Genomic DNA, 25549 nt, shown 5'->3' on the forward strand with positions numbered 1-25549 from the left:
GTAAGCAGAAAAATGGCATTACACACTAAGCGCTGAAGTAAATTTGTGATATGAATTAAGAGTATTAAGTAAAGCAATCATTTTTCATTAGGAAATACTATCTGCAACTGAGAAATATTACCTGTCTGCTCGGGCTCACTCTTATCTTCATCTTCAATATCAAATTCTGATTCCCTTTCCTCATATTCCACATTTTCATCCAACTCTTTGAAGTCTGGTGCAAATGCACTCCAATTTTCCTATGCCACAAGAAAAACATACTTGTTAACGATAATGAGAAAGCAGTAAAATCTATAACCTAAACATTAATAATATAAATGAAATATCTGAGCATGAAAGAGACTCAGAATTCTGAGGCCAAATTTGGCAGATAATAAAATTATATATCTATAGGTTTTACTCTCAAGACAATTTTCTTAAACATTCCTATTTATTGACTATAGCACATTCATAAAGACATTTATGTCTTCTTAATCTTTTTAAGATATAATTTAAGTAAAGTACAAAATAAAATGAAGACATAAAACAGATATTAATTGAGCTGGAAAAAAAATAAAAGAAAAATACAACTCAGGTAAGTTAACAGAAACACGTAACAGAAAGTACACTAAACTTTCTCCCTGAAAACAGAACTAGTAAACCGGCTTTAGACCAACACCTTCCCATCAAAATAAAGCAAAACTTGATGGACTGAATCTGTTTAATTAGGTGGCAAGAACTGTGTGCAAAATAGAGAAAGTAAATTAGGTCCTTTTTAGCTTACTGTGCATACAGGTCCTTTGATCAAAAGACGGGGTATCTAATTTCAAGGCAATTATACCAGAAAAATACTTACTACTTGATTTTGTGCCCAGATAGATACCACTCCACTAGAAATGGATGCTATGATGGGTCGAACGGGATGCCACTAAATTTTAATGAAGAAAAAAAAAAATCAGTTCTAAGAACGACTCAAGATTTTCTGGATTACGTAAATACCAATAACCACCTCCCACCCCACTCACAGCCACATCCAGGAGGAGCTCCCCCCGGGTCCCGTGGAGGATCTTCACCAGGTTCCCAATGCTCTTCTCCCAGATGTACAGGGCGTGCTGCCGAGCTGAGCCCGCCACTATGTACTCCCCATCCCCAGAGAAGCAGCATTTCTTCCACGGGGTCCTAAAGAACACAGGAAACATCCAAGGAAAATGTAGCCTAAGCCCTTGCCACAAATTATCACATATTCTTCTAGGTGTGATACATACCTATTCACCAAGTCCTGCAATTTTTGCATGGGTTCAGGTTCTCCATCTCTTCCACAGGTTAAAATTTCTCTACCATCATAAACTCTGATTATTCGATCTGCTGTGTTAATTAAAAAGCAACTACAGAAAGGATAAACAGCAGAGGTCAAAAATCTGTTTCTGTAAACATTTTCTATTACTATCAGTTACTTAGTACCATAAAACAACTAAATAACTGGGAAGACTGGGTAAAAATCTAAGTCACAGACTAGAATATTTATGCATCTACTTTTTTTGGTCATCTCCCAAACTAATATAATTTGAGGCAAGAGTAAGTTGTATACTCCCAAAGTAGTACTGAACTCTCTAAGCACAAAACTGTCAGTATGTGACTTAGGGCCAAGACCTCTGCATTGAAAGTCATCTGCTAAATCCCAAAGCCAATGGTTAAATTTATATAAATACTTCATATCTCAGACCTGTTTTATCTACAATGTAGTCTTCCTAATAAGTTAATAAACTAAATACGTCATTTAAAAATGCCCAACTTGTTAATGTAATGACATCGGACATCTGTGTAAAATAAAACTTATCACCTTCTTATAGACTTTACAGACTGTAACCTTTTCTTAATTCAAGAAAATTTTGATCACTAATGTCCTCAAGTATGTATAGCTGTTCCTATACCAAACAGTATGACTGTTACCTTTCTCAGTGACAACACCTTCATTCTTGTTTCTGTTGACAAATTTACTTTTAACTGGGTAACCAAACTTAAAAAAATAACATCTGAAATTAAAGTACCCTTTTAATAAGGTTTTTAAAAAACGTTTTATGTGAATAAATGGCATGCTCAGTTACTTTGTGAATTCTGTGTCACAGATTCTAATTCTAATAGCTGTTTACTATGTGCCAGGCATTTTGGTTCTAATAACTGATCAGTAAGTAGAGCTGCCCAGTAACTTCCAGTAAGAAAGCTGTGACCATTGGTTCAATGCAGTGAATTTTATGAACTCAAGAATCAGATATTGAAGGCTCCTAATCACTTTTTTTAGTTAAAGTATAATATATGCAAAAAACTGAATCTCAAGGTATTTCTACCTTCTGCTTTTTTTTCCTGTATGCTATAAGGCAAGGTCACATTTCATTCTTTTTCCATGTGAATATCCCGTTATTACAGCACCATTTGTTGAATTTCTGCTTGTTTTTTGTTTGTTTGTTTGTTTTGGGAATGCATAGGCTGGGAATAAAACCCAGGTCTCCCACATGGTAGTTAAGAATTCTACCACTGAACTAACTTTGCAACCTCAACCTTCTGTCATTTTTTAAAAATTTATTAAAAAAAATTTAACAAACTAAAACTAACATATATAATCAGTAATTCACAATATCATCAATTAGTTGCATATCTTCTGTCATTTTAAAAAAATATATTTTTATTAACAAAACTTCACATACATACATCCATACATGGTGTACAATCAATGGTCCACAATACCATCACAAATTGTATATCTATCACCATGATCATTTTTTAGAACATCTACATCACTCCAGAAAATGAGAAAGAAAAAACTCATGCATACCATATTCCTTACGTCTCCCTCGCACTGACCGCTAGCATTTCCATCTACCCATTTTACTCCTTAAACCCCCTATTATTCATTTATATTTTATACATTTTTTTTTTACTCATCTGTCCATAACCTGGATAAAAGGAGCATCAGACACAAGGTTTCACAATCACAAATTCACACTGTAAGTTATATCTTTATATAATAGTCTTCAAGAATCAAGACTACTGGCAACACAAGCAAACTCACTGCCCTCCCCCTCTCTACATGGGACATGACTCCCAGGGGTGTGGACCTTCCTGGCAACGTGGGACAGAAATCCCAGAATGAGCTGGGATTCAGCATCAATGGACTGAGAAAACCTTCTTGAATGAAAGGGGACAAAGGGGGAAACGAGACAAAATAAAGTGTCAGTGGCTGAGAGATGCCAAACAGAGTCGAGAGGTTATCCTGGAGGTTATTCTTATGCATTAAATAGATATCACCTTGTTAGTCAAGATGTAATGGAGAGGCTGGCGGGAACTGCCTGAAAATGTAGAGCTGTGTTCCAGTAGCCATGTTTCTTGAAGATGATTGTATAATGATACAGCTTTCATAATGTGACTATATGATTGTGAAAACCTTGTGTCTGATGCTCCTTTTAGCTACCTTATCAACAGACAAGTAAAACATACGGCATAAAAATAAATAATGGGGGAACAAATGTTAAAATAAATTTAATAGATTGAAATGCTAGTGATCAATGAAAGGGAGGAGAATGCTAGTGATCAATGAAAGGGAGGAGTAAGGGGTGTGGTATGTATGAATTTTTTTCTGTTTTCTTTTTCTGAATTGATGCAAATGTTCTAAGAAATGATCATGATGATGAATATACAACTATATGATGATATTATAAATTACTGATTATATATGTAGAATGGAATGATCATATGTTAAGAACGTTTGTGTCTGTTATATGTATTTTTTAATTTAATTAAAAAAAAAAAGAGCGACTCTTAGGCATAATTTTAAGTAGGCTTAGCCTATCCTTTGTAGGAATAAGTTTCATAGGGGTGAACCGCAAGATTGAGCACTTGACCTATTGATTTGGTTGTCCTCATGCTTGTGAGGATATCAGAAATTTTCCAAATAGGGAAGTTGAATATTTTCTCCTTTCTTCTCATTCCCCTAAGTGTACTTTGCAATACTTCTTTATTCACTGCCCAAATTATTCTTGGATATATTGGGACATCACACTAACCTGGACAAACCAAAAAATTTTACGCCCTTTTCAAGATTCCATGTACTTATGTGTTGAACTAAACTGACTATACAAGTTCAATTAGGTAATATGCTACACAAAACACACATTTTGCACCACATAAACATCTCTCCTTTTGGTCTCACACAGAAGTTGAAGTTTTGAAATATGAACGATATCATCCTTTACCTTGTATTCTGATCTACCTTAGTCCTATCCAGATCAGCTTCCTTCATATCTCTAGTCGAAGCCTGATCCCCTTTTCAATTTTTTAAACAGTTCCTGTATGGGGTACTGCTGACCTTCATAGCTTCAGTGCTCTAACTCGTGTCACATAAGTGAGTCTCATTTGTCACATAAATACCCGAAGTTTCTGGGAAGAACCAGATTATATACAAACAGCTCAGTATCTCACCTTCTGCTCATTTTTAAGACACAATTCTATTCTCATTTAACATCTAGTGCCATTAAGCCTGAAGCCAATCTTTTTTTTTTAATTTACCATGGATATATATACACAAATATGCCAACTAACCATTTCTGAGTATACAGTTCAGTGGTATTAATTACAATGTTGCATCACCACCACCGCCACCACCATTCATCACCAAAACTTCTTCATCCCCCAAAACAAACTCTGTAACCATTAAACAGTAATTCACTCTACTGTCCCCGGTAACCTCTAATCTTTGTCTCCATGAATTTGCCTATTCTAGAAGTTTCATATAAGTGGAATTATACAATAGCTGTCCTTTTGCTTCTAGCTTATTTCACTTAGCATGTTTTCTAGGTCCATTCACGTAATAGCATGAATCAGACTTATTTTTTAATGGCTGAAAAACATTCCATTGTAGGGATATACCACATTTTGTTTATCAATTCATCTGGTGATGGGCATTTGGGTTGTTTCCAACTTTTGTCTACTTACTTTTTTTTCATGTTTCATTTGAAATATTTCAAATTTACAAAAAAGTTGTAAAAATAATGCAAAAACAATACAGAGAACTACAATATCTCCCTACCCAGATACCAAAATTTACCAACATTTGACATTTTGCCATATCTATTAAATGTATCTATTTTTTCAGACATTTGAGAGGTTGCCTATATCATGCTCCTTTAACTTTATGAACCACATCAAGTTCAGTTATCAAGAAATTTAACACTGATATAAAGCATACGGTGTATATTCCAATTTTTTCAATTGACCCAAATAATGACCTTTTGGGTCTTTTCTCCTTCGGGATCATATACTGCATTCAATTATGATTGTTTCTTTGGTCTTTAACTGTGGTAACATATATAAATATAAAATTTCCGATCTCAACCACTTCCAAGCATGCAATTCAGTGGCATTATACACATTCACAATGTTATGCTACCATCATCACCATCCATTACCAAAACTTTCCCATCACCCCAATCAGAACCCCTATACCTGTTATACATTAACTCGCTATCCCCCCAACCCCTAGCCCTTGGTAACCCCAACCTTCTTTCTGATGCTATAAATTTGCTTAGTGTAGTTATTTCATGTAAGTGGAACCATACAATATCTGTCCTTTTTTGTCTGGCTGATTTCACTCAATATATCTTCAAGGTTCATCTATGATGTAGCATGTATCAGAATTTCATTTCATCATTATATCTGAATAATATATATATATACACACACGCACACACATGATATTTTGTTTATCCATTCATCTATCTGTGTGATAGACATTTGGGTTGTTTTCAACTTTTGTCTGTTCACTTTTTAAACTTAAAAAAACTGTTTCTAAAAAGAAAACGTGTCACTCACCTTCCCTTCCGGGCAAACTCTATTGACTTAATGGCTGTGGTATTGCTGGTTCCAGTTGTTACTCTGAAGGAAGCAACGAGATCCTGAGAATCTGTTTTTAGGACCAAAATCTAAAGTTTAAAGGAGAGAAAAATAAGTATTCTGATAACTTATAGATCAGCCTTCTGTTTCTGACTAGGCAAAACTATAAACATCTCTATTCCCAGGTATTTAAGCTGATACTGCTTATTACCTCTTCAAAGACAGTGTACTCATAATCTATTCTTAGAATATAATGTTCAAATTATGTTCTTTTTGTTAATACATATCCATTAGAGGGATAAATTCTCATGATGGAATTGCAATCTTATAACTAGGCATAAAATGATTGATCTTTTTAAACAAAGAAAACAAAAAATGCCTATTTGGAGGTGAGACATTCATGATGTCAGAACTTTTAAAAAAGAGTCCCAAGGGGAACAACTAAATCAGAGCTCAAACGACCAATTTTATTAAGTAGCCACGAAATTAAATTAGCCCATGTGTCACAGTCCAAAAAAAAATCAAGGTGCCTAATTGAACTACAGACTCAAAGCTTGAAAAGGACCTTAAAGCTCACTAGCCTGACTTCTTATTCCACAGAAAAAAACAATTTCTACAATATATCCCAGACAGAAGGTTCTAGACCTTCTAACATTCCAAAAGGCAAGGCTAGAAGTTTAACAGTAGGAATAAAGGAGGCTAATAATGTCTTAGTACTACAGGTGTAGCTGGCCTGAATTATACAATATTTATAGAACTGCGTATTAGACATTTTCATTAGCAGTGTTCCATTTGATAATAAGATTAAAATTTTATAATTTAGTAATGGCCCTTCATTATTAACATCCAGAAAAGGCCCTTCCATCCTTTTCTACAACAAATATTATTTGACTCGTCAAATTTCAAAGAACAGACATTATTCTTAAGGCATGAGAGAAAAATAGGCTCCATTTGCTACAGGGAGGAGCAGTGCTCTTAGTCCAGGGATAAAAGAAATTTAAGTGAAGGTTGAAAAAGTAAACATGAAATGAGTCAACGCACAGGATGGCTGATGCTTATTTTACTGCCTTCTAGACTTCTTGCCTTACCTTGCCTTTTGCATTTCCTGTATAGATATATTCCCCTCGCCTATCAAAAGATGCAACAACGTTCAAATCGGAGTCATCATCTACCGGCAAAACAACATGCTTGGAATCTGAAAGGGTCAACATTACAGGAGCAGATTTCATGGGACACACGAGTACTTTGTTCCTGTTTAAAAATATGAATAGTACAATGGCTATTGCTTTGGTATCATAAAGCTGATTCATTGCCCTTTTCCCTGACCCCTATCTATTATCCCCATCATTTCCACAGCCCAAGCAAATTTAAAATAGCGAAAAAGCACAACACCTACATGTCTAAAAAGAGAGACATCGCTGAGTAAAACTATGGGATCTTACCATGACAAAAGAATACATTATCATTAAAAGTAAATATGTAATCTTTGATAATGACTGTATAACTATATAGCTTTTATCATAAAACCGTGATTGTTAAAACCTTGTGATTCAATAGCTAAAGTACACTGAAAATGAAGCTAAGTGTGTTAGTATGGTTGAGGGAGGAAGGCAGTAGCATGTATGACACCAGAAGGAACGACAGAGGATAAGGATTGAGACATAACTTAGCCATGTCTAGAGTGGACAATGATGGTGGTTAATTCTACAAATATAAGAATAAAGGAGAACAAATGAATATCAATATTGCAAGATGGTGAAAATGAGATAGTATGGAGTGGGGGATGGAAATACAATCAATGCAAACTCCGGTCTAAAGTTAACAGTAACATTGTAATATGCTTCCACTGAATATACCAAGGCAATGTGCCAAAGCTAAATGTCAGTAAGAAGGGAGATGGGGAAGAGGTATGGGATTCTTTGTGGAAGAAATGGAAATGTCCTCATATAGACTATGGGAGTGAAGCATGGCTAAGTGATTATATGGGGAACCATTGACTTTTTTATTTAGTTGGATTGTATGATGTGTGAATAAAACTTTTAAAAATGAACAGAGAGATACAAGTTCTAGAGAAAATGTGGAGAGATGTACCTATTCACTCTTGGTAGGAAAGTAGGGTGTCACAGCCCCTCTGGAGGGCAGTGTGGTGGCCCCACACATAGGAGGCGAGGTGTGGAGTTGGCCTGCAACACTATAGGTGTTTATGGTGGCAGCGTTCTTGTTCAGCAAGGGATGGAGATAGCCTAAGGGTACATCAACTGAGGAATGGAGGGGGAACTATGGTATATACATACAATAAACTATTGAGCAGCTGCAAGAAGGAATGTAGTTGTAAAGCATGCAACTAAGGTGAATGAAACTTGAGGTCAGAGTGTTGAGTGAAATAAACTAGGAACGAAAAGACAGATATTATAATGCCTCACTAATATGGACTAACTCTAACATGTAAACTCTTGAAAACTGAATTTGAGAGCACAGGATATCAGGGGAAGGCTTATTGTAAAGGTTCCTAGATTGTAAGCTCTCACAGAAGTCACATCTACTCTGTAGTTGCAAATGTTATTTCTAAATTCTGAGATGCTGAGCTCTTTGTGTATAACCTGGTCATTCCATGGAACCTCAGGTATTGCTGACACCTGACACTCAGAACTAGAGTTCCACAGGTATAGAAATCAGCATTACCCTATAAAGCAAGGGTTAAAAACACTGAAAAAATGATCAGACTTCAATTAGAGATACAAATGAAGCTGATTTGGGTTAAGAGTAAGGTAAATCAGACTAAGGGTAAAAGATGATACTGACTGTATTTTAAAACTTCAACTTCTGTGTGAGACCAAAGGAAGAGATGTTTATTTAGTGCAAAATTGATACTTTCGATAGTACACTAATTTAACTTGTATGGTCTGCTTATTTGAACACCGTAATTACAGGGAACCTTGAATAGGGAGTGAGAGCTCATTGGTTTGTACAGGTGGGTCTGATGACCCAAATATATCCCAGAGTAATCTGGGCAGAAGATTAAAATGTATTTACAAAGTTCCCTTGAGGAACTGGGGGAAAAGATAGAAATATTAAACCTCCCCAGGAAGGAAGACCTGATCTTCTGGCAGTCACTGGGGACTGCCAATTTGATGGGCCAGACCCTCGATCTTGGTTACCCTCATGAAACTTATTCTTGCAAAAGAGAAGCCAAGCCTATTTATGCCTAACAGTCACCCCCAGAGGACTTCTTTTGTTGCTGAGAAATGGCCTCTTTCTCTCTAAGCCAACTCCACAGGTGAACCCACTGCCTTCCCCAGCTATGTGGGTCATGACACCCAAAGGTATAAATCTCCCTGGCAACGTGGGACATGACTCCAAGAGATGAGCACGGCCCTGACATCATGGGAGTGAGAAAGCCTTCTTGACTAAAAGGGGGAAGAGAAATGAAACAGAATAAAGTTTCACTATGTTTCAGTAGCCCTGATTCGTGAAGAAGACTGTATAACTATATAGCTTTTACAATGTGACTGTGTGAAAACCTTGTGTCTGATGCTCCTTTTATCCAGGGTATGGACAGATGAGTAAAAAAATAATAAGGATGAAAAATAAATAAATAATAGGGGGAGATAAAGGGTAAAAATTGGGTAGATTGAAATACTGTGGGTGAATGAGAGGGAAGGGGAAAGGGATGGGATGTATGAGTTCTTTTTTTTTCCTTTTTCTTTCTTTTGCTGGGGTGATGTAAATGTTCTAAAAATGATCATGGTGATGAACACACAACTATGTGATGATATTGTGAGCCACTGATTGTATAATATAGTTGGACTGTATGTGTGTGGATATTTCTCAATAAAAGTATTTAAAAAAAAAGATAACGAGAGAATTTGAATGCAAATTGCTATGATTTTCTTCAAAGGAAACTGATTTGCCACTCTTTAATTTGATAAAGCTCTTTATGCTTCAAATACAGAATTGAGCTTTAAATATTAATAAACCTCAGAAAGAAGGAATCAAATCTTCAACCCTTTATAAATTAATTATTGGGATTTTAAAAAGCAAATCAGAAAATGGAAAACGGTTTTTCCATATCCTATCTTCTTTTTGGTGCACATATCATTTAGTAAAATTTTATGTATATTAAAAAATAATGTTTCAGTGGCTGAGAGATTTCAAATAGAGTTGAGAGATCATTCTGGAGGTTATTCTTATGCAGTATATAGATATCCCTTTTCAGTTTTGGGGTGTACTGGAGTAGCTAGAGAGAAACACCTGCCATTGTTGTTCAGATGACTAAATAACTACAGAGCTTTTATGGTGTGATTGTGAAAACCTTTTACACAGCATATGGACAGATGAGTAAGGGAAAAAAAAGACAAAAAAATAAACAATGGAGGGATGGGAAGTTTTGGGTGTTCTTTTTTACTTTTATTCCTATTTTTATTTTTTTGGAGCAATGAAAATGTCCAAAAAGCAACTGTGATGATGAATGCACAGCTATATAATGATTCTGTGAACCACTGACTGCATACTTTGGATGATTATATGGCATGTAAACATATAATATAGCTCAATAAAATTGCATTAAAGGGCAGTGCAATGGTGCTCAGTGGCAGAATTTTTGCCTGCCATGTCGGAGACCTGGGTTTAATTTCTGGAGCCTGCCCATATCAAAAAAAATAAAAGATTGCATTAAAAAAAAATCAATTGGCCATAGATGCAAAGGTCTATTTCTGAACTCTCAGTTCTATTAGTCTATTTGTCTATCCTTGTGCCAATGCCATGCTGTTTGACCACTATAGCATTCTATTAAGCCATAAAATAAACAAGCGTTTTCCTTAAAAACTCAAAAACAAAAACATTATGACTAATACTCTCTTTATCCACGTATGGGTAAATGAATAATAAAATAAAGACATGCATGAAAATAATAATAATAATAGGTCGAGAATAGGAGGACAAATACCCCCATGTAAACTACGGACAATAGTTATAGTTCTGTTTTAATAACCTTTCATCAATTGTAACAAATGTAACTATCGTTAAAAAAAATAGAATGGGCGGGCCGCGGTGGCTCAGCGGGCAAAGTGCTTGCCTGCTATGCCGGAGGACCTCGGTTCGATTCCCGGCCCCAGCCCATGTAACGAAAACGGAGAAACAAAATACAATAAAACAAGAAAATGTTTAAAGATGTTTCCCTTTCTTCCTTCCTTCCTTCCTTCTATCCTTCCTTCCTTCTCTCTGTCTTTCCTTTAAAAAAAAAAAAAAAAAAAAATAGAATACATAAAATGTGTTAACATCAAATGTGACAAATTTTCCATACCAATTCACGAGTTGGCAGTGGGGTGGTATATGGGAATCCTGTATTTTATACATGATTGTTCTGTAAACCCACAACTTCTCAAATATATAATAAAAAATAAAAAGTAAATATGATGTAGTAAACTGTTAAAATATTATAAAGTGAAAAAACAAAGCAGATTGTAATAATGTATAAAATATATACTTATATATATTTAATATATATAAAAGTGCTTTGTGAGTGATAAAGCACTATCTAATAGCCTTATAATAAAAGAAAATTTGGCTGAATGGAAACCAGAGGGATGAAAACAGTCATATCTGGGTAATGAAACAGTGGGCAATTTTTTCTTCCACAAATGTAGTTATAATACTTAACCAATTCCCCCAGTTAAAGAAACCCAAATCATCGGGGGGGGGGAGGGGGAAGGCAAAAGTCTAGGCCAACTTACACTTATTTCCACCTTTGCCCATTTTCAAAATCTTAACATTGATCAGTTTTTAATTATATAATACAACGACATTCTCTTTAAGAAATCTATTCTATACAGTCAATCTTGACTGAAAAATTATTTTACATAGAAGAATGGAAGAGACGTATGTTTTTGCCTCCTAAAAGCTTAAGATGAAATGATCATGAGCCTGGAGCTAATCCATATAGAATTAGATATCACCCTAGGAAAGAATGGTTTAGGTTAAACATACTGATCTCGTGGATGATACTGGACTTTTAAGATGGGTGAAGGGAATCGAAACCTCTGGTCGCAGTCGCCTGAAAGAACATCCCACTGTGACACTATGTTATCCGTGGAAGCACTCACGAGCTTATGACCATCTCGACTCCAGCTGGGAAGAGAAAAAGGGTAACATAGCACATATTCCTAGGTATATCATACCACTAATACGAATACAAATAATTGACTTGTACACAATGACCTAAATGTCAAGTGTTTCTTTTTCTAACACATAATCAAATCCACAAACTTTCACAATCTAACAATAAAGAAGAATATTTTCACGACATTTTCATATCCAGTAAGAGAAACTCTTAATATTTCAAGATAATATGAGTGGCGTAATTAAACAATTGAGACGCAAGCATTTCAGCCTAAAATCAGTTGACCAAACAAGGGTCAGTGTAACAAAAAACAGGTTTTTGTTTTTTTTGTTTTGATGGATGTGTGTGTGTGTGTGTGTGTGTGTGTGTGTGTGTGCTGAGTTTTCTGAAACTGTCACAGAAGAACCATTAGTGTGTGAGCAAAAGTATCTGCAAAAAGAACATATTAGGATTGGTATTAGTATTATTACTATATTAGTTTAAACACTGGACATAAAAAACAAAAGTTACACAATATGAATGTGAGAAATAAATATACATATAAAGGAAAATAAGGCATGTTCTGGCTAAGGATATAAAAATTTCTATTAGAGCCCAAGGGATCCTTCATAGAATCTGAAAAAATGAACAATGAAATTCATCTTAAAAAACAGGGTTTTTAAAAAGGTAGGCAACAGAAACCTAGAGTGTGACTATCTACCTATGATGTGAACTTCCACAAGTTATCCTCACTTAGCCACTTTAGGATAAGTATTGTTTTTTCCATTTTTATAACTGAAGCCCAAAGAGATTAGGAAACATGTCTAACGTCACCTCACAAATAAATGGCAGGGTTAGGACCCAAACACCCAATGTTATACTCTTCAATATGGAAAATGAGTGCAGTACAACTAATAATGTGAAAATGCAGATTCACTTTTTAACCAATGCTGTTAGTAAAACCGGAGACCCATAAATAATGCCATAAAGAGAAATACATTCAAGATGAGTCAAAAGAACTAAACATGGGTTAAAAAAAATATATTAAAAAATATTTATCCGACTTCTGCTTCTGGAAAGATGGAGTAGATGCACTTTCCCCTATTCTTTGTGCTAAGAACAGTGAGACATCCTGGACATTATATATAAAGCAAACATTAAAAAAGACTCTGAAACACAGGGGGATAAGGAAGACACTGTCTATATTTTAGAACCTCACCTATTCTTTGAGACCAAAGGAAGAAAGGTTTATTTTGTCTGGAACCTAAATTTTCTATAGCATATAATCTAACTCAACCTGTGTGGATAGCTCATTTAAACAATCAAAACACAGAGAGCCCAGAATAAGAATGAGGGCCTTTAATTCTCTAAGGCTTAATGTAATGCCTGGATACATCCCAGAATATATTAGGTAGTTAATCAGAAAGTATTGGCATAGTCTCTTGAGGGATGGGGGAAAAATATGGAACTATTAAACTTTACCACCGGGGAAACCTCTGATACTGAGTCAAACATTAATTAGGGGCACCCAAATCAATAGGTCATTCCCTTGATCTTAAGGCTTGCTTTTGTAAAGCTTATGTATATAGTGGAGAACCTTAGCCCACCTATAGATATGCCTAAGAGTTACTTCTGGAGGACCTCTTATTACTCAGATATAGCCTCATTCTCTCTAAGCCCAGCTCTGCAAGTGAAATCATTGCCCTCTCCCCTACGTGCGGCATGATATCCAAGGATGAAAGTTTCCCTGGTGGCATAGTCTCAAGATGACTCCTAGGGATGAGTCTGGCCCTGGCACTGTGGGATCAACAATGCCATCCTGACCGAAGGAGGAAAAGAAGCGTAACAAATAAGGTATCAGTGGCCGAGAGAGTTCAAATAGAGTCGAGAAGTTACTCCTAGGCAAACTTGCGCTAGACATTGCTACCTATCATAAGTTGCCAACCCCCAACCAAAACCATTCCATCCAATCATAAAGAACACCTGACAATATATAAGATTTTCACAAAGGTTTCATATACTAGGGTAACTTTCCAGAAACCTACAACCTCCAGATGGGTCTCTGGACCAGATAAGCTCTAAAACCTAGAGGGGCCAGCCTCTCCAGAACATCAGCTAGCTCTATCTCCCTACCCCTTATCACTGACAGCCTCTCCCAACATGAAAATGTTAGAACGGACATAGCCCAAATACCTCTAAAGAGTGGGAGAAAGATCAAAGGTGATGGTACAGTTATACAGAGAAGTAGGGTTTTACAAAGGAATATGATTGCAGAATCATTATATTGATACTTCTTTTAGTCTCCAGTATCTCAGAGCAGCTAGAAGTAAAAATCCAAAATTGTGGAACTGTAACCCATACCAAACCCTGAAATCTGTTCTACAACTAATTGTTTAGTTATGCTTTGAAGTTTATTGTTTTGTATATACATTATTTTTCACAAACAAGAAAAAAAAGTGTTGCTAAAAAGACATATTCCTTTTAACCTCCAATGCTCTGGAGCAGCTAGAAGGAAAAATTTGAGACAATGGTCTGGTAGTCCACAACTCTGGGACCTGTCCTGCAACCACCTGTTAAAGAGTGCTTTGAAAACTACTGCTTCTTTCTTTATTTGCTCTGTATATATGTTATATTATACAATTAAAAAGTTAAAAAAAAAAGAGAGAGACTCTGAAAGGAGTGAAGGCACACTGGCCAGAGACTATTGGAACTCAAGGAATGGACACAGTGGTGAGTTCCCTAGATTTTCTTTTTGCCTCACGTATTCCAGACGGGATGCTGGAGAAGCCTAAAAACAGAAACACCAACTGGCACAGACCAAAAAAAAGCCCTAAAGAAAACCTGCTTCCTCTAGCTGAATGACTGTAAATGGACGGCCTAGCAAGGAAGAAAACTTTTAGACAATAACTCCTCTACTTCAGCCAAACACAACAACAACAACAAAAACTGCCCTACGTCCATCCTGGTCAACAAAGAGAAACAAAGAGAAAGTGGAGAACCTACACTTCCACCCTTGCCCGGATATAACATATATCTATAATATGGGCATAATAGCATGAACCCTTAGAGAGCTGTCGAATTAACAGTAATATATATAAAACTTAGCCCACTACCTGGCATATAGTAAAAGCTCAATAAACATGAATAAGTATTTGTACCACAGACAAGATAAATGTGTTCCCAGACTCAGGACTCCAGGAATGAGAAAGGCAAGGGTGAGCTGAGGAAGTGAACATGAAGGGCTCTGGCACCACTCTCACCAGCTCCACCTACAGTCAAGCTTACATTTGAGAAAGGGAGTTAGAGGATCCTTCTAGAGAATGTGAACCCCAGGGAAGAGGTCTACAGATGTTAAAACTAAAGTGTTCACAAGAAAACAGCCAGTTGCCCACCTAATTTTGGTGGAATATGGGAGGGAATAGGGTAAGCCAAAATTCACACAAAGTGATAGATCTATAGATAATTTCAGAAATTAGCAATTCAAGAAAGAAAATTTAGAAAAAGGAAGAAAATTATTCAAAGAAGCCCCACAAAGAAAACGAAGTACACAGGGAATGGGACAAGACAGGGAATGTTAGCTGTGATTCCACTTTTCCTTTAAACCTTTCTGCAGTATAATCTGTATTGTTTTTCACAACGAGCTTGCATTGCTGTAACAATGGAGGGAAACCTAATTTTTAAAATTAAGTTATATACAGATATTAAAAGCAAGAGGAGTTCTCCAATTAAAAAAAAATACTCAGTCTTCAATTCCAAATTCCATATGCTCAAGAATTAGGGACAATCATACTTTCTCACATCCAACAATTTTGTTTCTTTCCAAAAGACAAATGTACTATTACTAAGTTGGATATGACAGTCTTAAAGATCACTTAGTTCTACCCATGGCCCTACCCAGTGCTTGAGTTTCTTCTGCAGCAGACCCAACTGGGGGCAGCAAACTTAAGCAGGGACAGTTGTACAGAGTTCTTTCCAGGCATCTATCCCATGTATGGCACCTCTACCTGGGTGCTCTTCCCTCTCTGACCTTACATTTGCTTCCCTATAACCTCTACTTCACTATCTACTAGTCCTGCTTCTACTCCTTGGGTCAATCTTTCTGTTTTTCATATGTCAACCCTTTAAAGAATTGAAGACAGTCATCAAACCTACCCATACCTTCTCTTGATGAAATCTTCATAATCTCTAATATGTTTAAATAATTTACTACAATTAAAATAATACAGAAGTATATTCTAGATAAGTTTAGATTATATCAAAGAAAAATGTAAAATGCATGCATCTACTGATTATGACTATAACTTCACTTACATATACCAAAAATAAGAGAGCGGTTAAATAATGACAATGCATGCATACTTGCAATATGGTATATATACAACTATTTTAAATAATGAGGTAGAACTCTACAACCAACATAGAAAAACATCCACTATATATTAAAAGGAAAAGCTACAGAACAAAATTACATCTCCATTTTCTGTTTAAAAAAATTTTTATTTAAAAAAAAAAATACATGGATCTGTATATTTTTTACATAGGCAAAGAAAAAGATACAGATGTATCATATAAATAAAGGATATACTCCATACTCTGAACAATGGTTATCTTAAGAAGTAGACAGGGGACTTTCATTTTTATGAAAAAAAATTTTTTTAACAGTTAGCAAGTATAAGTTGTGTATAAACACTGAGATTAAGAAAACTAAAAAAATGTTGGGGGGGTACCTCTCTCATTATTCATACCCTTTGATATAGTAAAGTCTATTTTAATGAAAAATCACAGACCAAAGGCCTATTGAGCAACCCCTGTTCATTTAACAAATATGTAAACGCCAACTATATTCCGGGCACAGTGTCAGAAGCTGGGAATACAGCAGCGAAAAAGCAGACAAGGTCCACTTATTCACTGCATTTATTATTTTGCAGGGAAGACACTGGTGTAGGTTTGAAACTATTATGTACCTCAGAAAAGCCATGTTTCAACCCTGATCCAATCTTGTGGGGGTAGTGGCTTCTTTTAATCCTGATTCAATATTGTAGGGCAGAAACTTTTTATTAGGTTGTCTCCATGGAGATGTGGTGCGCCCAACTGCGGGTGTGGCCTTTTGGTTAGATGGAGATGTGACTCTGCCCATAGGTCTTGATTAGCTTACTGGAATCCTTTAAAAGGGGAAACATTTTGAAGAAATCTCAGATGTAGAGGCTTGGAGAACAATTGCTTCAGAGTTGACAGAGACACAGATGTTTGGAGATACTTGTAGTACTGATAGAGAGAGCAGATGCCTAGACAAGGCCAGAGCCCAGGAGACATTGTCATATGCCTTCCCATGAGATGCCAAGCAAGGCAAAAATTAGATTGTGGTGATGGTTGCACAAGTCTGTGAATATATTAAAACCACTGATTTCTACCCTTTAAATGGGTGAAAATACATATAATCTATTATGTGAATTATATGTAGCTTAATAAAGCAATTAAAGAACATATGTATAATCCAATAGCACATTAAAAGAATTATACACCATCACCAAGTGGGGTTTATACAGGAATGCAAGGATGGTTCAACACAAGAAAATCAATTATGTAACATAGCACATTAACAAATCAAAAGGAAAAAAATCACTTGAGCCTCTTGATTGATGCTGAAAAAACATTCAACAAAATTCAGCATCCTTTTCTGATAAAAACACTCCAAAAGACAGGAATCAAAGGTAACTAACTCAATATGATAAAGGGAATATATGAAAAATCGATAGCCAGCATCGTACTCAATAGAGAGAGACTGAAAGCCTGCCGCCCTAAAATCAGGTACAAGACAAGGATGCCCACTGTCACCACTGTTATTCAATATTGTGCTAGAAGTTTAGCCAGAGAAATCAGGCAGGACAAAGAAATAAAAGGCATCCAAATTGGAAAGGAAGAAGTAAAACTCTTGTTATTTGCAGATGATATGATACTATACTTGGAAGATCTGAGAAATCGACAGCAAAGTTACTGGAGCTAATAAACAAATTCAGCAAGGTGGTGGTATATAAAATTAATTTGCAAAAAATCAGTAACATTTCTATACACAAGCAATGGCCTAGCTGAGAAGTCAGTTAAGGAAAAAATTCCATTCAAAATATATGGTACTGGCACAAAGACAGAAACACTGACCAATGGAATCAAATCAAGTGTGCAGAAACAGACCACGAAATCTTATGGTCAGCTGATTTTTGAGAAGGTCCCCAAATCCCCTGAACTGGGACAAAATAGTCTTTTCAATTATTAGGCATGGAAGAACTAGATATCAATAGCCAAGAGAATGAAAGAGGACCCCTATTTTATACCCTACACAAAAATTAACTCAAAGTGGATCGAACACCTAAATAGAAGAACTAGCACCATAAAGCGTCTAAAAGAAAATGTAGGGAAACATCTACAAGACCTAGTAATAGGAGGTAGCTTCCTAAACTTTACACCCAAAGCACAAGCAACAAAAGAAAAATAGATAAATGGGAACTCCTCAAAATCCAATGCTTCTGCCCCTCAAAAGACTTTGTCAAAAAGGTGAAGAGGCAGCCAATTCAATGGGAGAAAATATTTGGAAATCATGTATCAGACAAAGAGTGATTTCCTGCCTATACAAAGAAATCATACAACTCAATAATAAAAGAACAAACAACCCAATTATAAAAAGGGCTAAAGACAGGAACAGGCATTTTTCTGAAGAGCAAATACAGACGGCTCAAAAGCACATGAAGAGATGCTCATTTTCACTGTTATAAGGGAAATGCAGATCAAGACTACAATGAGATACCACCTCACACCTATAAGAATGGTTGCTATTAAACAAACAGGAAATGCTGGAGAGGATATGGAGAAACTGCGACACTTTTGCACTGCTGGTAAGAATGTATAATGGTGCAGCCACTATGGAAGACTGTTTGGTGGTTCCTTAGGAAACCAAATAATGAGTTGCCCTATGTTCCAGCAATAGTATTACTTGGTATACACTCAAAAGAGCTGAAAGCAACAACACAAACAAACATTCACACACCAATTTTCATAGCAGCATTAGTCACAATCGCCAAAAGATGGAAACAAACCAAATGTCCATCAACAGATGAGTGCATCAACAAAATGTGGTATATAAATATGATGGAATTATTATGCAGCAGTAAGACAAAATGACGTCCTGAAGCACATGGCAAGATGGATGAGTCTTGACATAATGCTGAGCAAAATTAGCCAGTCACAAAAGGATAGATACTGTATGATTCCACTTTATGACCAGCATAAAGATATAATCAGGGGCTTATAATACAGATTATAGAGGACTTAGAGATATATAGAAACTAGAGGTGGGTGAATGGTTAGCTAATAAGGTTGAATTTCAATGTAAGGGAATAGACAGGAGCAAAGGTGATTCTCCAGTGGGTCTAGAAGTAATATTACCATATTGAAGATGAACAAGATTGAAAGTGGTTGTATAGACCTATGTGTCCCATGGATTCACACTAGAAATATGAATGAGTTCTTGCAAGAATTACTTCAAAGATATGATTCTTTTAAAAACAATATTTAAGTCCAGGATACAGGGGGAAAACTGCTACTACATGCTATAAGCTATGTTCAAAAGGAAACCATCAGTACTACCACAGCAACAACAGAGGTAAATAATAGGGGGAGGGACAAGAGTTAAGAGGAGGTTCAGATTTCCTACTTGGTGGGGGTGTTTACTGGTTTTCTGCCTCTTGGGAACTATGAAATTAAAATTGAGAATATTGATGGAGTGTGGGCTTTGGGCTTCTACATGACGCCTGATGAATGCAGGTGGCTGAAGGACGCACTGACGGAGAAGTAGACTGGAGAACAATGGTATGAACGAAGGTTGTGCTGCTACAAAAAGGAACAATGTCATAAGACATGCAACGATGTGAATGAACATGACGGACATTTGGTGAGATGAAATATACCAGAAACAAAAAAAACAACAATGGTATGGTCACCTTTAGAAAATGCTTATAAGATAACAGGGGCCTAGACTGCAAGCTTTTAGAGCAGACACATTAAGTCCAGAGTGGTGATTATTATTTCTGCATTTTGAGAGGCTGTATTATATATATAACCTGATATTTAGAGCTAAGAACAAAGTCAAACAGGGTTAGAGTAATTCAGAACACAGGGGTAAGGAGGACAGTGTCTAGATTTCAGAACCACACATACTCTTTGAGACCAATGGAAGAAAGGTTCATTTGATCTGGAACTGAAATTTTCTGTAGTACATAATCTAATTCAACCTATCTGTATAGCTCATCTGAACAACTGAAACACAGAGAGCACAGAATAAGAAAGAGGTCCTTTAATCCTGTATAGATTATTGTAATACCTGGAAACATCCTAGAATATATTAAGCAGTTAATCAAAAAGTATTGGCAAAGACCCCTGAGGGAGGGGAGAAAGACTATGGAACTATCAAACTTTACCATCAGGGAATCCCCTGATACTGTGTCAAACGTTAGGGATACCCAAATCAATAGGCCATGCCCTCGATCATGAGGCTTACTCTTGTAAAGCCTATGTAGGTAGCACAGAAGCTTAGACTACCTATAGGCATGCCTAAGAGTTACTTCTGGAGGACCTCTGTTGTTGCTCAGATGTGGCCTCAGTGTCTCTAAGTCCAACTCTGCAAGTGAAATCATTGCCCTCCCCCGTAAGTGGGACATGATATCCAGGGGTGAAAGTCTCCCTGGCAACATGGGAGAGGACCTCCAGGGATGAATTCAGACCTGGCACCATGGGATCAACAATTCCATCCTGACCAAAAGGGGGAAAAGAAGTGTAATTAATAAAGTGTCAGTGGCAGAGAGAATTCAAATAGAGTCGAGAAGCTACTCTGGAGGTGGCTCTCACGCAAGCTTCAAGTAGACTTTGCTACCTATCATAACCTACCAACCCCCAACCAGAACCATTCCAGCCAATTCTAAAGAACACCTAGGGTAATTAAGATTCCACTGGGTCCCAACCATTAGAATAGCTTTCTAGAAACCTATAACCTCCAGAAGGGTCTCTGGTCCAGATAAGTCCTGTAACCTAGCCCAGCCTCTCCAGAACATCAGATAGTTCCATCTCCCTACCCCATATTAGTGACAGACCCTTCCAATATCAAAATTTAGAACTGCCATAGCCCAAACACCCCTAAAGACAGGTATGTAAAGATCAAGGGTGATGATGGAATTATACATAGAAGACAGGACTTAACAAATGAATATGAATGCTGAATCATTTAAACTGATTTCTCTTTTAGACTCCAGTGTTTTAAAGCAGCTAGAAGTAGAAACCTAAAATTGTGAAACTGTAACCCATATTTCAAACTCTGAAATATGTACTACAACTAATTGTGGTACTGTGCTTTGAAATTTATAGCTTTCTTGTGTATATGTTATTTTTCACAAAAAAAGAAGGAAACAAAGTCAATTGTGACGATAAAAAAAATATTTAAGCCCTCTAGTCTCCTATATTCTGGAGAGCTAGATGGAAAAATATGAGAGGATCATATGGTAGCCCATGAGAAACTCTGGGTCCTGTCCTGTAACTACTTGTTGAAGAGTACTTTGAAAACTATTGCTTTTTTATTTCTTTGCTTTGTATATATGTTATATCATACAATTAAAAAAAAAGTTAAGAAAAAAATTAAAATATGGAAAAAAATCCAAAAACATACGTGTATATTTAAGGGCAGGCAACTATGGCTCAGTGGCAGAGTTCTCGTCTGCCATGCCGGAGACCCAGATTCAATTCCCAGTGCCTGTCCATGTTAAAAAAAATGAAACAAAACAAAAAAAGTACATATTTAAATCTTTATTGCAACAACATAACAAAAAAAGAAATGAAAAGCAAAGGAGTTGAAAGTGACCTAGGAGATCATCCAGGACAGTGCTCCCATTTTGCATATTAAAGAAAAGTTTTGCTATCAGTTCATTAGTTGCAAAACATAGAATGGGATTCAGCCTCCTCTCAACTCAGTGCTTTAAGATACCACTATTTCCATTTAGATGAAAGGAAGTATTTATAGCTTAATAAACCTAGACATGATTAGCTGCTTTTTTTGTCCCCAAAATAAAATTTCCTGATGTGAACAGAGTATAGTTTCAGAGAATAATAGTGAAATCAATGGGAACCTATATTACAGATTTCAGCTCAATACCAATATATTAAACTCTTAAGGACTATAATTCAGTGGAGGAACAGGCATGCTTGCGATCACTGAAACTGGTAGAACTCAAGACAAACCCGGAAAAGGCTAGAGTAAATGACTTCTGAATTTCCCTACTAACTTCAGAGTTTATTTTAAATGAAAGGCCAATATCCCAATAATACACTGCTATAATTTGTAAATATCTCATCCCAGTATGGAGATATTCTCAGAAAGAGCCTGATAGACTTATATTACAGTGAATTTCTCACTACAAAGGTGATTCAAGGTACAACATGGGGTCAGAGTGTATCTAATCTATGAGAAATTGTATGACTAATGCCTGAATACTTCAAACTCTAAATATTAAAATATCTATATTGAGACTGGCAAATATACAGTCACCACTCATTCCCTTAACAATTCATATTTAACATATTAATTTAAAATTTTCTTACCATAATGAACAGACTGGATGGATGTGTGCACTTATTATTTTAGCGATGCCTCTTGTCAAGAAATCCCAGATAACAATCCGGCCATCATTACAACCAACTGCAAGCAATGTGCCCCACCTATTAAAGGTGCAAGTCAGGGCCATGCTGATACAATCCAAAGTTCCATCAGCTTCCTAAAAATTAAAGCAAGTACAAGAATATAATCATAAGCAGGTATCTAAATTATTGTTCAAAGGTTCTCTAGCATTTATGACACTTCTCTTGAGTTTAAATTGTCATGTATACAAAAAGAATCTATTTTATGTATTTTATAGCTATTCAACTAGTCAAAATAAAGAAATATTTATAAACCTCAATTGAGGATTTTTGGCAAACAGCGGTGATCCAGCCCTTATAACATTACTCCAACCTTGCACAAACTTTTTGGAGGGCAATTAGGCAAAATATAACGAGAATCATTTACCTTTCTTGGAACCGTATAACTATACAGCTTTTACAATTTGACTGTGTGACTGTGAAAACCTTGTATCTGATGTTCCTTTTATCTAGGACACATGAGTAAAAAAAAAAAAGGATAAAAAAATAAATAACGGGGAGATAAAGGGTAAAAACTGGGTAGATTGAAATACTGTGGGTGAATGAGAGGGAGGGGGTATGAGTTATTTTTTCTTTCTTTTTTTTTCTGGAGTGATGCAACTGTTCTAAAAATGATCATGGTGAAGAATACACAACTATGTGATAATATTGTGAGTCATTCATTGCATAATATGGTTGGACTGTACATGTGTGGACAGTTCTCAATAAAAATATTTTTAAAACTGAAAAAAGAAAAGTCATTCGGCTACTGACCCAGTAATTACATTTCCTGGAATTTTCCCCTCAAATACGAACAGTAGGTAACTACTACATCCCTAAAATCACAGCAATACTATTCTCTTACCTCTGGATAGTTCTGCCCAAAGGACTCTGCAACAAAGCAAAGAAAGAGTGTTGATGGGACATGTACAACATTCCAGGTATCCTACAGCTCAGGAGTGCTAGGCAGCAGTGGTCTGCAAAGGGTGAACCAGGGATCTGAGACCCTGTCAGGAGCTTCATAAGGTCAAACCTATTTTCATTATAATACAAAGATGGCATGTGTCTTTTTTACTCTCATCATCGCATACAGATGAGTTTTCCAGAGGCTACATGACCTATAATATGGCAACAGTTTGAATGCAGAAGCAGATGTGAGAATCCAGCCAACTTCTATTAAGGCAAACATTAAAGAGATTTGTAAAATCAATGCCACTTTTCTCATTAAAAATTTTTGTTTTAGCAAACAGTTGTTTTTCATTAAAATGTTACACCAACATATAATGGGTTTATTATGGTTATTTTTAAATAATGAACTTGAAAAATTTCGGTTTTAATATTCAAATCTGTATACATCAATAACCCACATAAGCAAAAGCTCTTGAGAGGTCCTCAATTTCTAAAGAGTATAAAGAGGTCCTGAGACCAAAAAATTTGAGAACTACTGACATACAGATCTAGCAATATTCTTCCTCCTCCACATCGTCTGGTCATTTCACAATTTATTTCCATATACACTAAAATAAAGAGCAAGGAAAGGAAAGGCAAGAATCAAATTAATTAAATTATCTTAAGTCCAGAAACTCTCTGAAACCTTTCAGACAGCAGTAGCCCACCAGCAGACATTATATCCCCTTCCTGCCTAATCATAACATTTAGGCTGTAATATAATCTGTCAATTGATTAAACACTTATTTCATTTCTTGAGCAAACACCATTGCTATTAACATCCCTAAATACCTTTCCTAAATCTCTAAAATTTGGTATATGTACATCAGTAACAAACATTTCAAGCTATAGCTTGATGGTATAAAAATACCGTCTGCTTGACAGAAGTTCAATTTTGGCAGCAGCACAAACTTTGTCGGGATCTATTTATGTAACTACATAAATACTTTATTACAGTGGTTTTTAAACTATACTCTGAGAGTTCCAAAGAATCTATTTTACAAATAGGGCATTCAAGTAAGATTTCATTTTAAAAAGGAGTCTGTTCCTTAAAACAAAACCTGAAATTCAGTTTTACTGTGTTTGTCCATATTTTATAGAATTAATGGAAAACTAAAGAGTAAAATTATCAAAGCTAATATTTAAAAAAGCATTCTATTTTAGTTAAAATTATAACAAAGAATTTTCAAAAATGTAAATAATTGCCAAAATAGGAAAATAATTTTATTTACCTACGTGACCAGACTTAAGGTGGCTGATTGCATTCAATTATGAAAGAAAATGAAATGCTTAATTCAGTTTTTTGAAAGAATTTTTAAAAGTGATACAGAAATATATAATTTTAAAATGAGATCCCTAGATAAGTTCTGAAACCTAAATGGCCCAGCCTCTCCAGACATCAGCTAGTTTCATCTCCCTACCCCATATTACTGATAGCCCCTTCCAACATGAAAAATTTAGAATGGCCATAGCTCAAATACCCCTAAAGAGTGGGCTAGAAAGAGCAAAGGTGATGGTGGAGTCATACAGAGAAAGTAGGGTTTTACAAATGAATCTGACTGCTGAATCATTAAATTGCTATTTCTTTGAGTCTCCAGTATCTTAGAGTACCTAGAAGTAAAAATCTAAAATTGTTAGCTTTCCTGACATTATTCTTAAAAGCCTATACCAGGGAAACAAAGGTTAAAATAAATTGGGTAGGTTGAAGTACTAGTGGTCAAAGAGAGGGAGGGGTAAGGGGTATGGTATGTATGAGTTTTTTCCTTTTTATTTCTTTTGCTGGAGTGATGCAAATGTTCAAAAAAAATGATCATGGTGATGAATATACAACTATATGATGATATTGTGAGCCACTGATTGAACACCACGTATGGAATGTTCATATAGTATGTTTGTATATTAAGTTCTTACAATAAAAATAATGAAAAATTA

The 25549-nt window shown here is 35.8% G+C and overlaps 1 protein-coding gene across 2 annotated transcripts in view; it reads right to left on the minus strand.

Annotated features, from left to right (window-relative positions):
• The window catches only part of RBBP5 (RB binding protein 5, histone lysine methyltransferase complex subunit), a 56395-nt gene that overhangs the window by 26675 nt on the left and 4171 nt on the right, over positions 1-25549 (minus strand). For both annotated transcript variants that reach the window (XM_077157534.1, XM_077157533.1), the window contains exons 2-10: positions 23535-23560; positions 22595-22767; positions 11848-11988; positions 6951-7113; positions 5842-5951; positions 1245-1364; positions 1005-1158; positions 836-907; positions 122-239 (exon numbers count right to left, since the gene is read on the minus strand). In XM_077157534.1, the coding sequence (XP_077013649.1) occupies positions 122-239; positions 836-907; positions 1005-1158; positions 1245-1364; positions 5842-5951; positions 6951-7113; positions 11848-11988; positions 22595-22767; positions 23535-23560 (1077 nt within the window). The remainder of the gene's footprint in view (positions 1-121; positions 240-835; positions 908-1004; positions 1159-1244; positions 1365-5841; positions 5952-6950; positions 7114-11847; positions 11989-22594; positions 22768-23534; positions 23561-25549) is intronic.

This window comes from Tamandua tetradactyla, chromosome 4 (genome assembly GCF_023851605.1).
Source record: "Tamandua tetradactyla isolate mTamTet1 chromosome 4, mTamTet1.pri, whole genome shotgun sequence".
NCBI classification, from domain to species: Eukaryota; Metazoa; Chordata; class Mammalia; order Pilosa; family Myrmecophagidae; genus Tamandua; species Tamandua tetradactyla.